General features: G+C 39.5%; 1 protein-coding gene across 1 annotated transcript in view; it reads right to left on the bottom strand.

Moving 5' to 3' along the window:
* The window catches only part of LOC130906815 (neuronal migration protein doublecortin-like), a 40,181-nt gene that overhangs the window by 9,443 nt on the left and 14,483 nt on the right, over window positions 1–16,255 (bottom strand). The window contains exons 4-5 of the mRNA XM_057821467.1: window positions 1,897–1,999; window positions 793–882 (exon numbers count right to left, since the gene is read on the bottom strand). Of these exons, the coding sequence (XP_057677450.1) occupies window positions 793–882; window positions 1,897–1,999 (193 nt within the window). The remainder of the gene's footprint in view (window positions 1–792; window positions 883–1,896; window positions 2,000–16,255) is intronic.

Below are 16,255 nucleotides of genomic sequence, written 5' to 3'. Positions count from 1 at the left end.
GATGATGTGTCGACTGACAACTAGTTGAATGACACCTCTTATATCTTGAGGGGGTCTGTATTGCTTCACCGAGGTCAGTATCACCGTCACTAACTTTAAGGAGGAGCCCTGCTACACAAAAAAAACTCCCCCTTTCATTATAAAGACTGAAGTCGATGCGAACGCTTTCGCACGAATTGTGCAAAGAGGGCAGAGCAACAAAGACAAAAAGTTTTGTCCAAGGAGGGGAAAAAAAGGAGGCTACCAGGAACAAAAGGATACTTAAGAATAAACATTGGCCCGGCTTTCACTCGCTGGTGAGACCCCCCCACCCAACCAAACTAGTTCGGGTGGGGTGGTTAGCCATACAGTTGCTAATAGTCATATGCTATTGTTTAGCCACAACTGGATTCATTACCCTATTACTATTCATCCTTCACACATGATTTTACGACACTGTGCGGGTGTGCACTGGTCCTCATAGGAAACGCAGTCTTCCTTAAGGCAAAACACTACCGCTTTTGTCCACCGGCATCGCTAAAATCGACCAAAACTGAAAAGTTGCCTAGTGTTTGCCATAAGCAAACGTGGACTAAAACGAAAATTACAAGGGTTGCCAAAAATAACACCGGAGCTAATCTATTTATACTTTTTGGCTTAAAATTAACCTCAGGGGCTTGACCACAGAACCATTGTAAAAGACCAGATTTAATTAGGTCACTATTCTTAGATTAGATGTACCCGAGCTGTTATACTTTTTAAATCAGATATTCCTGTGTATTACAATTTGAAAACTAGTAGAAATGACCTTACTTGATTCTGCAGGGGACTTGCAGCGTCTGGCCGATCCAGGACTCTTGATTAAACCACGATGAGCTTTCTGATTTTTCATCACTCGGCACTCTGTAACGTTAAACAATAATTGCTTTTTTTTGGTCCAAACATCAGCAAACAAAACCAATGTTCACCTTATCGATGTTCAAATGTTACTATATTTCTGCAGATTAAAGCAAATTGTTCACCATCTAACATTTCAATGCTATCTTTTGTATCATATAAGCTCAAATGCTTAAGGCTATGAAAGCAGAAAATATCATTTAGCATTTTTTATGTTTCATAGCTTCATCCAGTCCCTCTATCAGATGCTTAAAACAACAGCACAAAATGACCTTGGCAGCATGTGATGTGCCCATAAAAATTAAACACAGCTTCTTGTGTATTTTTCTTCAGTGGAAAATGTCGAGTTTGATATTGCTCGAGGCCACTGGCCACAGATTTCATTTACGGTTGCCGGGTAACCTCTTTGTGGGGGTCGAATACCATGAAGCTTAACCAGAGCCGATCACTCCTTAAGCAAAATAACAAAATAGTTTAACATTATGGCCATGTGCTATTGTACACAACTTTGTAAGTATTAAAAGGTGGTAGACAAAGAGGTTTTAGGCACACCTCAAACTAAGAAATATCCTCTTTACAAATCTGAATTTATTGGATTACGTTACAATGGGTTAATATTTAGAGGAAGTGATTTTAAAACAACTGAAGCAGAAAGAACAAAGGCTTGATGGGGACAAAGACTCACTAAGAGGCTTTAACATTTCGCTTTAGTATCAGTAGCGACACATCAGCTTGACTAAACCTGTCACCGGGCAGATTAATGCTTCTTTTCCTGCAGTTTCTTATTCCTGCTGCTGCCTGAAGATAACAGACTCCCTTTACATCTCCTCACTGGACTCACTGACTCCATCCCTCAACAATCACAGAGAAAAATAATGCAATATTAGACCTATTTTGCCACACAACAGGGACAAAATAGTAGAAACAGCTCTGAGGATAGCGCTGGACACTTCCACATCAAAAATTGTATTCGCAAATCATTCCAGAAATGGTCATTTGCCTCGTATGCAAAATAAGTACCATTCTCATCCAGAGAGAAGTCGTCCTGTGCATAGCGGAATTTCTCAGGTCCACATGCGACGAAGACGTCTTCGTCCCCAAAGAAGTCTTGAAGGCAAGTCACCTATGAGGTCAAAAGAGAAAAGTGAGCACATAATAGACTTGAGATATTATTAAAACAATACTTAATAATGGTTTAAAAAAAAAAAAAAAAAAATTCCCCTAACCAAATCATTTTCAGAGAAAAAAATAATTGAAAATATGTTTTTAAACCTTATGGTTTAAAAAGGGCTCATGACTGCAAGAAGTAGTGATCAGAATATCTAACCATTCCTTTACTTGTAAAATAACTGCCATTCAGCTAGGGATGTCCACGGTCCGATCACGTGATCGGAAATCTGGAACCGGGTGAAAATTTTTTTAATTAATTAAATTAATTAATTAATTTAAAAAAAATACAAACATGCTAAAAATTAAGCAAATAATGCAGAAAAATGTCATTGCCAAAAGAAACAAAAATACATACTAGAGGTGCAACAATTAATCTACAACTAATCAATTAGCCGACCATTTTGATAACAGATTAATCGTTTAGGCCCTTCTTCACCTTAAACTTGTCTGAATTCTTGAAATAACATATATATAACTTCTCAGTTGTAAATATCAGATTTCTTCATTACATTTTTGTTAAGTCAAAGTAGGACCTGAACAAAAATCTGATTTAGTTTGGAAAACGACAATTCACATTTTTGTCAATTTTCGGACATCTAACAGTCTAAACTAGCTTCTTAATGAGCCTGCAACAACTAACGGATTAAATTGATTATAAAATTAGTTGCCAAAAAATTTAATAATCAATACAGTTGAAGGAAATGGTCATCCATTGTGTTTTCATTGCTACTTACAATATGCCGAAAACAACTACAAGGTAAATTGTGAAGGAAATGAAAGTTACATTTATCGGAGTATCGATTAATTAATCGTCCAATTAATCGATTATGAAAATCCTTAATTGCATCCCTAATATATGTGTTATACTCCGGAACACTCCTGAAAAAAGTGGAAGTTCTGTAAGCAATACAGTACTGTAACATGTTTGTCCCGATCAGAAAAAACAAAGTTCCATTCTCAAAATCAGGTGACTCCGGTGCAAAAATATGCGATCGGGACATCCTTACATTCAACATATTTTCAAACAAAACCACTTGTTTTCAAATGTTCATAGGAATCCTGATTCAAACCAGTATGTCACCTTTGTGCTGTACTTGTCTTAAGATGCTCTAATTTGCTTAGTAAAAAAAAAAAAAAAAAAATCAGTCAGCTGCAGCTAGTACAAACTGTTGCCAGAGTCTTTACACATATAAGGAAACTGGACCAAATTACACTGGTTCTGAAATAGTTACACTGGCTTCCAGTGAGTCCATTTTAAAGACTATAATATACTACTGCTCTTACGTTCCTAATCAAAAAAAGGGACAAATTCTGCAGCAGGATGGGGCTCCACCGCATACTTCAATCTCTTCCTCAAAGTTCCTCAAGGCAAAGAAGATCAAGATCCTCCAGGACTGGCCAGCCCAGTCACCAGACATGAACATCATTGAGCATGTCTGGGGTAGGATGGAAATGAACTCTAGGAGGCATGAAAGACTGCTTTCTTTGATGTTCCTGATGACTTCATCAATAAATTGTACGAATCCTTGCCGAACCGCATGGATGCAGTCCTTCAAGCCCATGGAAGTCATACAAAATATTAAATTTGGATCTCACAGCACCACTACTTAATTCGTTTATGTTACGTAACATATTTTTGTATTTAAAGTACATTTTTTGTTCAATTTTCACACTACTTTCTGTAGGCGACAAAACTTTTGTCTTGCCAAAGTTTGACCTTTATGTCTTCATTAAATGATAATTTTTCAGTGAAACAAATATTTCTTTACATTCAATATCATTTGGGAGGGTCTTTGCTTTCATATAAGCCATTTCTGAAACCAATTGAATAATTAAAATTCAGGTTATTAGCAATTGTTTCTACAAAATGGATGAGTGACAAAACTTTTGTCAGGGACTGTAAATCAATTTAAAATTAAGAGTTTTCCGGTAAAATATTGTCTATAAGAGTTGTAAAGCAATAAAACAAAACAAAATGGATGAAATGAACAAAAAATATTTTTATAATTTTTGCTTAGCCAAAACCACCAGAGCCCTGAAGAGGCAGACTGTACGTAATTTTTTCAAACCTAAGCTTTCAAAAGGGACAACAACTGCTGAGCAAGAACCAAGGATTGAAAATGTGGACCATGAAATGCCAGAGAGCACCGCCAAAATGGTGAGTTTCAATTTGCCCCACTAAAGACGCTAATTGTACAACAGAGCCACCACTGGTGTCTTGGCAATGTAGTTAACCCAGTCAAAAATTCAAACATTGCATTTTATTTATTTATTTATTTATTTTTATGGATGGGCCATGTTTTAAAACCTGTGAGATAACAACATCACCAAAACATGGAAATCAGTGCAGTGCTGTGGCTCCGCCCAGGAGATACAATTTTTGATGGGGGTAAGTTGGCACGACACCAGCGGGCGTAGTATATTCAATGAATGACGATCTTGGCGAAAAGTATAGCTGTCCTAAGCAACCCAATTTAGAATTCACCTCAAGAATGATGGGAAACAAATGCTCATTTTCAACTTATTATTATAAATATTCATGTAAGTTAATTTTATTGCTGACATTGTGTTCCGGGGTCATTAACATATAACCTATGGCTAAAAACGCTTTGTTTACCAGGGCATATTCATAACTGTCTATATATTTCAAATCACTTGCTTTTTTATTTTCTGCTTTATTTTTTATTTCCGATTTCAATTATTTTTGCTATCGAGGATTCAGTGTTATCAGTGTTGTTAATTTTACTTTAAAAAAACAGTAATTACAGTTACAAATTACTTCTCCCAGAAAGTAATTGCGTTAGTAACTGTTACCTGAATGTAAGAGTAATTAGTTACTTGGCAAAGTAACTAGTGATAATTTATGGTTTGTTTGTTTTTTTTCCTCAAAAAAAGTCACACAACGTGAAGTTTAAAGGGTTTTGGGCACAATTGGCCCTAGCCCAATTCTTTACCCTCCACTTAACTAGACACAAGGGTATTGCGATAACTAGATAGTAACCTTTGCTATGTGTGGAAGTCATTTAAAGTTGTGAATCAACCGTTAAAGTTGTTAAAATTGCTCCAGTTATTGCATTAGTTCCCTTCTGTCTACTTTCAACATGTGAAAGTTTGAAAACTGTTTCATCGTTTATAGATTTAAGTCAAGATTTTGCCGATTTAGGAGCATTTTAGATTTAAAAAATTTAAATAAAGTTACTTAGGTTCGCTAGGAAGGATCTCTACATCAGAGCCTTCCTGAGAGGTCTACCGCTTTAAGATGGCGGCTGTTTACTAACGCATGTAGTCCTTAAAACATGTTGCCAATGCAGCAGTGTCTGAATTTGCATCTAGTTCTATAATATGTGATATCTACTGTATCTTGTGGGCGTAGTTTGTAGGCTATGGCTACAGTCAGGTATTATTGGAGCCACCTAGCATCGGGTTTGCAACGGCGTCTTCCCAAGTTCCCCACTCCTGCTCTGCTCTCTCGTCTCCGTGAGTCCGTCTCTCTCAGACTTTTTTTATTCAACCAACTTAGTAACGCACGCCTTTCCTGCCTCAGTAACGGCGTTGCCAAGATGAGAAAATTACTCATTACTGAAAAAAAGTAACGCCGTTATATACTAACGCCGTTATTAACAACACAGTGTTATTTTAATGCATAATTTTATTCACCGTTTCAATTGTCTTTGTTTTAAGTTTCTTTTGATTTAATGCGATTTTTACAAATCATTTTATCTCTGCTCGTGGATCTTTATGTGATGTAAAGCACTCCGAATTGCCTCGTGTTAAATTATGCTATACACATAAATTTGCCTTGCCTTTTCAACACATTTAGCATCTACAAAAGACCCACCTACACAAGTCGTATAGACTTGCATATTTGCTGTAATGCTCGCTAACTGATTCAACCTCCTTTTGTGCGTGACCTTTGAGTCCACAGCAGCTGTTGACAATGTGTTCTTAGTTAGCAGATGTGTTAGCCATCAGATAACAAGCATCCTTGTTTAAAAAAATGCTTGCTAATATATCTAATTGCCAATTCCTCTGTTAGTTGTCTTTAACAACCATCAAAAAGGAGAATAATGTCCCTATCACAGAAGAAGCACTTAAATGCCAAAAAAATAATAAATAAAAATGGAAAACCGCATGTACCCTGTCCTGAAGGCGTGACATGATGAATGACACTGCAGTGTCTCATTGGGGGAAGGTGAAGAATAGATGCATTTGCTGATCCACATCTTAAGTATGAGCTGCAAATAATTTGGGAAGGTCCCACCCTAGCAGCTGTCCTTACCAACAAGTTACAAGTGCGTGCCGGTGACTTTCTGGCATGGCATTCAACAGCTGTACCCACCCTCTCAATGGTCCATAGTGCACCCTGCCAACTAGATTAAAGGCTGGATAAGCCACATTGATGCGCAGAAATGGTGCTTTGACTCTCGGGATTAAAGACTAATTAGCTAGCCGAGGCAATTTTACACAGTGTTTTTCCACCAACATTTGCAAAGGGATTATACGTTACTTTCATTAAGTTGAACTGCAGTACGGCAACAAGAGACGAACGCATCAGTAAGGACTCGTTTCCCCCCAGAGGAGGAGAAATGGGCTGAAGTGGGCCTACGGGGAAGCGGCTCGACAGTTTTAATAGCTTTAAGAAGAGAGCTGATTAAATGGATAATTCGGTTATCCTAAAGACTTCCACCTTAAACTCTCAGCAGGAATATGCGTGCCAAATAAAGATAGATCTGTGCTGGACTTTGTACACTCATGAACACGTGATCATATCAACAAGAGTTGAAATATTGTAATCATTTTTCAGAACTGATTCAAACCCAATATTTTGTTCCATTTTTCTTTCCTCAAGGTGTATAAAATCATCTCAAAAGTAGCTCCAGGTAGAGCAGGAGGACTTAAAATAGCAAACATGACAACAACTGTAAATCCTTCCAAGCAAAGCACTCAGAGTAATCCCATTGCCACCAGGGATCATATAGATTTCATGTTGTATTTACAGTTGCTCTGTACAGGTCTTTGCATTTAACAAAAAAACACTATAGAACTGTAACAGTTGTCTATAGGTGATAGAAAAACTCACCACCTCTTGAAATGTAAAAGTTGCTTTGAAAGGATACTAAAAGCCAACATGGAAAGTATCTGCTTTCAACACGGAAATAAGGTCAAATATAGCACATCCACCAGACAAGAATGTGGAGGTGAGAGTCATGCGACACCACCAAACACTAAGTAAAGCTCAGGTTTTTAACCTAGAATGTACTGCATTATTTGAAAGAATAGTGTGCAATGGAGAAAAGGGGGATTTTTAACTGGCTAAATGCCCCCCCCCCCCCCCAAACTATATCCATTCTCCATGCCACCCAACCTAGCCCATCCCCTAATCTCTGCTTGACCAGCTGTCAAGAACATATGACTTCCTGAAAACTACAACTGAATTATTCAGACTGACTGGTGACTCGCCCTCAGACTGATGACCATCAAGTCGTAAAGTGACAAGTAGTGAAATTGTTTAAAGCGGTGTTGTCTCAGGGCCCAAGTACACCAGATGCATGATCGTTGCGGTTCCGGTCCGACTCCGGTAAAAAATAGCGCCGGAGCCAATCCGTTCCCATTACATCCTATTGTTCAACGTATACCGGCCGCGTCAGTGCTCCGGATTGCCTGGTACAGGCTATTTTCTATTTTTGCCGGACACGCATCCGACAAAATGGGCGGAGCTGGGCCTGGACGTTACAGCCCAGTTGCTTATTCACGGTTTAAACACCAGCGAACATTGACGAAGAATGTTTCATCATGGAGGTGGAAAGTCACAAAGTGATATACGATGTAGCAGATCGTTATTATAAGGACAGCATTAAAAGCGAAGCTCAAAGGTGTCCTATTATTAGGTGTGTTTTTCTGACAATGATATCAATCACACGACGTGCTGACAACTTTGAGCGGAAAAAAAAAAGCGTATCTGGAAGTGGTTCCACTGCAGAAATTCTCGTGCCCGGCGCACACACAATGTCGGTTTGTATACAGAGTCGAGGGGGAAAAGTACAAAAGAGAATAAAGAGAAACCCATAAGTTTCAACCTGGTGGTCTATTCAAGACGTTTCTCTTTCTTTCCTACATTTTACTTGACTTTTCATAGAAAACCCAACAGTTTGCGCTGGGCACAGGAATTTGCAGTGTTGAGACACCAACCGCTCACGAGGGAATGGAGTTGGCGGACCGCAGCCGTGCGCAGCCGGTATGATTTGCCTGTTTTTGACGCACTGCGTGGCACGCAGTCAACACTGAACCGGACCGGAACCGCAACGATAATGCATCTGGTGTACTTGGGCCCTTAGTCAACGATGATGATAGCGAAAATATTGCGTCAACGAACAATTTTTTCATGACGATAATGTCACGGTGACGCGCTGAAAACATTTCTTGGGAGACTAAAACATGAGATGTGTTGAGTATTAAGAAACTGAAACTGTACCGCTTTGTTTCGCCACAGGGTGTGCTGTCGTACATTTTTCATGTCTTATGTGAAGAAGACAGTTACTGTAAGACCGGCAATAGCAGCCTGTACTCTTTCTCTTTTGCACTTTGGCTCTCATGGAGAGCACGTTCGCCATTGTGTTCAAATAAACAACGCCGGTCTTGGCTAAAAGAAGAAAAGTTGTCTATCATGTTGGATCAACCTTCTATTGCATCCAGACAAAAGGCATAAGTCTGGGAAGCCAGGTGACTGATTTTAACAATTTGGATGCCAGTTGTCGTCTGACGACTTGAAAGACGAAAATTTTGCCATTGTTTACGTCATAAATTCACAATGTGTGATATTTTCTTATTGTATGTGTAGTTAGAACGCATTTAGCAGTGTTTGGTCTTGTCGCTCATGTGACGTGCTGTGCGCCCACCCAGTCCCACACACAGGGTTAAGCGTGTGCCCATTCCAGGTTCTTTTTGTGAAACGTGTCAGGTCCTGCTTTATAAGTTTTGTTTTCTTATCTTGGCTATGCCATGTTGATTTAGCCTTTTAAGGTCTGTGCTGATTGATCATCACACACTGAACTAAACGCGTTAGCATAGTGTTCGCATTAGCATTAAGCGCAGTGAGTTCAGCTTTTGGAAAACAATACAGTTTATGGTGTCCAGGTGAGTTTAATTAATTGAAAATAATGGCCGTTTTCCTGCTGAGTGTGTATTATCATCATGAAAATGGTGATGTGCTTGTACACTCTACAGTCCCTGACTAAAGTCTTGTTGCTTATCCATTTTGTAGAAACAATTGCTAATAACCTGACTTTTAATTATTCAATTGGTATAAGAAATGGCTCATATGAAAGCTAAGACCCTCCCAAATGATGTTGAATGTACAAAAATATATTTCATTCACTGAAAAAAGATTTATCATTTAATGAAGACAAAGGTCAAATTTTGGCAAGACAAAAGTTTTGTCGCCTACAGAAAGTAGTGTGAAAATTGAACAAAAAATGTACTTCAAATACAAAATATGTTACATAACATAAGCAAATTAAGTAGTGGTGCTGTGAGATCCAAATTTAATATTTTTGTATGACTTCCATGGGTTTGAAGGACTGCATCCATTCGGTTCGGCAAGGATTCATACAATTTATCGATGAAGTCATCAGGAACATCAAAGAAAGCAGTCTTGCATGCCTCTCGGAGTTCATCAACATTCTTGGGTTTCGTCTTCCATGCTTTCTCTTTCATCCTACCCCAGACATGCTCATTGATGTTCATGTCTGGTGACTGGGCTGGCCAGTTCTGGAGGATCTTGATCTTCTTTGCCTTGAGGAACTTTGAGGTAGAGATTGAAGTATGCGATGGCGCACCTTCCTACTGCAGAATTTGTCCCTTTTTATGGTTAGGAATGTAAGAGACAGCTAAGATTTGTTGATATTTCAGACTATTTATGTTGCCTTCCACCCTGCATATCTCTCAGGGTGCAAACAATTAAACAGTGTGGCATTTGCCAAGGCCCACAGCCTGTCAAAAGGATGGACGCTAGAAAAGTGGCAAAAGGTGGATTTTTCAGATCAATCTTCCATTGAATTACACCACAGTCGCCTCAAATATTGCAGGAGACCGCCGGGATCAGAGATTCACTCATAAAACAGTGAAGTTTGGTGGTGGCAAAATCATTGTCTGGGGTTACATCTAGTACGGGGGTGTGCAAGAGATCTGCAGGGTGGAAGGCAACATAAATATAATGTGAAATATCAACAAATCTTACATTCTTAGCCCTCTTACATTCCTAACCAAAAAAGGGACACATTCTGCAGCAGGATGGTGCTCCATCGCACACTTCAATCTCTACCTCAAAGTTACTCAAGGCAAAGAAGATCAAGATCCTCCAGGACTGGCCAGCCCAGTCATCAGACATGAACATCATTGAGCATGTCTGGGGTAGGATGAAAGGAAGCATGGAAGACGAAACCCAAGAATGTTGATCAACTCCAGGAGGCATGCAAGACTGCTTTGTTTGATGTTTGATGCCTATGGAAGTCATACAAAATATTAATTTTGGATCTCACAGCACCATTACTTAATTCACTTATGCAACATATTTTTGTATTTGAAGTACATTTTTTGTTCAATTTTCACACTACTTTCTGCAGGCGACAAAACTTTTGTCTTGCCCAAATTTGACCTTCATGTCTTCATCTTTTTTCAGTGAAACATATGTTTTTGTACATTCAACATCATTTGGGAGGGTCTCCGCTTTCTTATGAGCCATTTCTGAAACCAATTGAATAATAAAAGTCAAGTTATTAGCAATTATTTCTGCAAAATGGATAAGGGACAAGACTTTGTGCTTATCTGTCATGTTCATTTGAAATTGTTGGAACCCTTTATTTTCTTATTTGTGGACAAAAACTAAGTTTATAGACGAAAACATTGAGAATTGTCGACTAAACTTAGACGAAATTTGAGTTTTCGTGACTAAAACTAGACGAAGGCGAACACATTTTGAAATGACTAAAATATGACTTAAGTATTTTCGTCCTAAAGAGTTCGATGAAAATTGAAAATGGCTGCCAAAAACAACGCTGGTTTAAAGTTTTTTTTTCAGATCACGTTACTCACATATTTATAATAATTTCATAAGTTTCGACTCCAAACTTCCGCCCAGTCAGTGTGCCATCACGCAACGTCAGCACGTTCCCGTCAGAGCTCATTTGAGGCCCCAGATGAACGATTCCGGCAGAGATGTATCTGCACAGTCACGGGGGCCAGCTGGTGTCTGATCTGTTCAGCCCCTCCCCATCCTGACGGAAGCTGGCTTCGCATTTGGTCTGACTGATGCTGACCAGACCGTCATTAAAACGCGAGTACCTCTCATCCCCATCACTTATGTTCACTAATTGATGCTGCGAAGACTTGTGAGCATACAAGCCAAGGACTGTGTCAGAATAAGGGGTTGGAGTTATATCTTCATGCAACAATGAAATGAGCAACGCAGGTAAATCACAAAAGGGCCCACTCGGCATATCCCAGCCTTTGTGAAAAACTGAATCCATACCGAGGGCGCTTATTGCCATGACAACAGCATCTGCAGTGTGGCCTGGAGCGAGCAAGCTGCAAAAGCAGACAATTCTTCCCTCTTAGCAGATGTATGTAATCGCAAACACGTCTGCCTCTATCTCCCATGTGGCAAATAATTTACTATAATTTCTAAAGCAAATAAGAATTTTCTTCCACCCCCACGTTTTAAAACAGGAAAGAACAAAGTGCCACAGAGACAAAAAAAGCACTGCTGCCCTTCAAGAGATCTTCCAAATAGCATATGGCATAAATGAAAGCCTTCCCACAATTCATTTAACAAACCAGACACAAACCAGACACTGATTAATGAATACAAAAGGTCTGCCGGCAATTAGATAAAGACCTAACTTAATGTCAGACATTTGAAAGTAATGGGAATAATGATTTACCCTGTCAGCAAAAAAATAAAATGGATGGCAAATGGCTCCAAGGACGGAAAATTACTGCTGAATGCGTCGGCCCCACCCTTTTGGATTGAAGGGGGGGAGCGGATGTGTTTGAGAGGAAAATTGTAGCGATTTGCCTCAAAGTGAGAATGGAAGGGTGGCAGTGATGCTTGCACTACATTTAGAAGTGTGTGGGAGGAAAATCAATACTTTTCATTTAATGAATGAATGAAAAATCAGCCTTGCATTTAAAAAAAAACAAAAAAAAAAACACCATTCAATCCAATCTCGTGATGAAATGCAAAAACGACATTTTTTTCCCCTCTAAAAGTCAAAACTGGCATTGATTGTCAACTTTCGCACCCACTACACCGCAGGATGCGAGATCCGGCAGACCGGTCCACACCAGCTGGGCTCTCTTTGTGCCTGGGATGTGGTTTCCTAGCAACCAGACCTAGTAGCTATCGCTATGCAATGGTAAGAGGAGGAGGAGGAGCAGCGCAAAGTTAGGGAGGGGCAGGCACTGCATCAATAACGCTTACCAGATCACCTCCAAGTCTACCGCTGATGCACACAAAGAGAAATTGTGCTGCATTTTTTAAACATGTCTTTACTTTCAAATTAGCCAACAGCAGCACTTCCCAGGATTCTTCAAGTGGAATACATGAAACTAACAATGCATGAATGATGGCAATTAAGATAGGCAGGGCAATATTTTATGAGGACTGCTGTATCCAAACATTTGGTATACAGTATTTGTTGTGGAACACCTTGAGGCGAGCCAATGGCACCCCTGGGAGAGTGCTTTCAAATCGAACTCCTCCATCTAATATTAGACACCAACTCCCCTCTAGCAAGGTCTTTTACTCAGAAGCAAACAGAAACTACAACTTGGTGAAGCTGTTCCGGACCAGACAGTCCATCTGTCATGATTATTGGAGGATAAACAGACCTGCATTAGGAGGTCTTGTTGCAGACATTTTTTTCTCCCGTTATAGTCTCCTTTCTCAGCTAATTTGAGGTGAAATGACGCCAGAGAAACTGCAACGCATCTGTGGTAAAACAATATTAACATTAAATAATCTCATATTGGAAAAATATAGTATAGAACAGTGTTTTTCAACCACTGTCTGTGCTGAAGGACAGTTGGCGGGATTACCAGGACATTACGTAATTTTGGTCAGCATCGGCATCAAAATAAACCAGACATTTCCAATAATGGACGACTGACTGTCTCTTCCTCAGCTGTGCGATCCAGTGCCAATTTAATTACATTATGTTTGCCATGTTGATAATTGTGATGTTTATAGCTTTTCGTTTTACTTATTGAGCTGCCTTGATATTTACGTCATCAGCCATCTCGCTGCGACCCGGGTATTAAACGTCTCCTTTAACAAGTGTCGTGTCCCGGACATTACTGTACAATAGGACGCAACCCGTTAAATGCCATTGTCATCCACGTGTCATTCAACCCAGGAAATTGCTTTCACACATCAGGGCTACCTGCTTAAATCCCTGGATATAACCGGAGTTCAGGTATGTGTGAAAGCAGAAAGCATGAACTTGGCGAAATGATGATTTTACTGGTGGTTTCATGCTATATTTTATTTGATACGTTTTGTTTTGAGTTTCTTATTTACTTATAATAATACCCAAAAGGAGCTATGCGTTTATTTGGGTTTAAACCATTTTCAGATTGTAAATTCTATCAGCTTTCGCCTTTTGTCACGTTCTGCGTTCCAACATTAATGTATTCACGTTTTCAGTGTTATTCGTTGTATCGTTAGATTTTAAACCATTTGATGATCGTCACTGTAGTGGGTATACGTCAGCTGTAACATGATGTACAAAGATTCCAAATAGCTTCATTTTGATACGGAAAACAAAGTACAGTTGTGACTTAGTATGCTCACACGATAGCCGTAGTTGTCAGACTGGCATACGGGTACGCTCTTCTGGTACAGTATGCTGGTCTGGCCACCGTTTACATCACATGTTCACAACATGAACATTGACATTTTATGTGTAGTCAAGGCTAATAAGTATTTCGTCCAAAAGAGACAAAAAATTAAAAGGGCTCCCAAAAACAACATTGCAATACAACATGTCACACAGAGTAAAAATAGGATTATAAAATGTGTTTTTGCGCATTTTTTTTTACTTCTAAATCCTACGGAACCCCTAAAGGGACATCGACAGAAATAAAATACATTTAAGCAATCTGTTGCGCATCAGAAACTATCAAGTAAACATTAGCATTAGACAGCATTTAAGCTAGCAGACTTTTGCTATGCAAGTTGGCCAATTGTTGTAAACATTAGCATTATAAAGCATTTAAGCTAGTGGACTTTTGCTATGCAAGTTAGCTAATTGTTGCTTATATGTGATATAATGCTAACATTTACAACAATTGGCTAACTATCTGGTGCGCACCAGACTGCTTAAATTTATTTCATTTCTGTCGATGTCCCTTTAGGGCCTCCGTAGATTCCTATTCAGTACATGACATTATATCGTTATATTAGGGTGACCGAAAGTCCTGTTTTTCCTGGACATGTCCACTTTTCACGTCCTGTCCGTGGCATCCGGCCGGGTTTTATAAATTCTTGAAAATGTCCGGTTTTCGTTATTTTTCACTGGACCAATTAGCGCAAGTTGAAATTGACTGACTTTGCACAGAATACTACGGTACTGTGCAGCCTATGACGTGTTCCCAGAGAGCCTGCCCAGTTTTTTTCTTTCTTCTCAATCAATACATATAAAATCTAATGCTGATGTACCCAAAAGAGTAATTGGGTCGAAAATACCTTTGTTCTACTTTGGATACAAATTGGCACATGCGTGCGCAGTCACAGACTGGCTTTATCATGGCATCAACTGTCAATTCTCATTCACAAAGAAACAGTCATGAAAGGAGCTCACAGGCTACAGGTACAGTTGCTTACTTTTTGGCAACCGTTTACTTCTGTCGGAGCTTTGTACTGCCATGATCTGTCTGTCATTTCTCTGCGCTTGCAATGATTGTAAACTTTTATAGAAATGTTTGATTTTGCCTCGGCTACCGGTGCTTGCTAAAAGGTAATTATCAGTTAGCTAAGCCGCGCTTGGCTTTATGGCTAATGCAGTTTTGAACTGCTGTTAGTTTGTCAGTTTATTGTCACTTATTGTTTTCATGCAATCTAGAATATTGAATGAGAATAACAATTTGTCAACGACAATTGTCGTGATAGTAATTTATATAAATGTTGGCACATAGCCTACTGTGTGCAGGCATGAAAATCTCTCACCTTTCGGCGAAATTCGCCGTTTTGAAGTCAAAAAGGGGCGACCTACGTGAATTGCGTAGATCTGAGGAGAAATTCTTTTTTTTGGGGGGTGGGGGGGTGGGGTGGTCGGGACATTTAATTTAATTACTATTATTATTATTATCATCATGTGATTAACTTAGTACGGAAACTGAGCAACTCAGAAATCTGTCCTTTAAAACGGTGACACTTGGACAGTCAGCAAATCCTTCCAGATGCTTCACTGACGAGAACCAATCATCGGCCCAAACTGCGTTCCATTATTCCAATCGCGCGCACTATTTATGTGTACAGGGAGTGCTAGGAGAGCCTTTGGTTGCATTGCAAAGCTGCTAAAACAAAAAGCAGGCCTTATCCACACACACTTGCCTGTATTTGTCAGCAGATTGAGTTTGGTGAGTAAGGGTTTCAATCGTTTTCATATTTTGCGATATAATAAAGTTACTGCTATTCGTTGCAGCTTGCGTTGGACACTGGCAAATCTCCCGTGAAAAAATAGCTCCCGTTAAATTGGCGTCAAGCTTGTGTATTTAGCGGTAATATAAATGAAAAAACGCACTGTTGAGCCAAATTAAGCGGCCTGCTCTCGGATGGAGGGCGCCTCGCATCGCTCCCGTCGTCCGCCTGAGACGCGTTATTTTTGATTGATTGAGATGACGGCCGGTGTCGGCACAACACCGGCCCGACGAGTGGCGGGAATGATTCTTGCTTCTTAAAGCTTTTCAGAAATACAATGATCCCTCGTTTTCCGCGGTTAATGGGGACCAGAACCCGCCGCAATAAGTGAAAACCGCGAAGTAGCGCCACCCCCATAATATTTTTGCGCGTTAAATGCATTTATTCAGATTTTACATTGGGAGAAGGTACATATATAAGACATGTTTTTTCACTTTTTCCCCCCCAAAGTATCATTTATAAATGTTTTTTAAGCACTTAGAAATGTAAGAATTACATGTTTTAAACATGTTA

Source organism: Corythoichthys intestinalis, chromosome 18 (genome assembly GCF_030265065.1).
Source record: "Corythoichthys intestinalis isolate RoL2023-P3 chromosome 18, ASM3026506v1, whole genome shotgun sequence".
Taxonomy (NCBI): Eukaryota; Metazoa; Chordata; class Actinopteri; order Syngnathiformes; family Syngnathidae; genus Corythoichthys; species Corythoichthys intestinalis.
The sequence above is the reverse complement of the archived record's forward strand: the minus strand, read 5'-3'. Positions and strand labels throughout refer to the sequence as shown.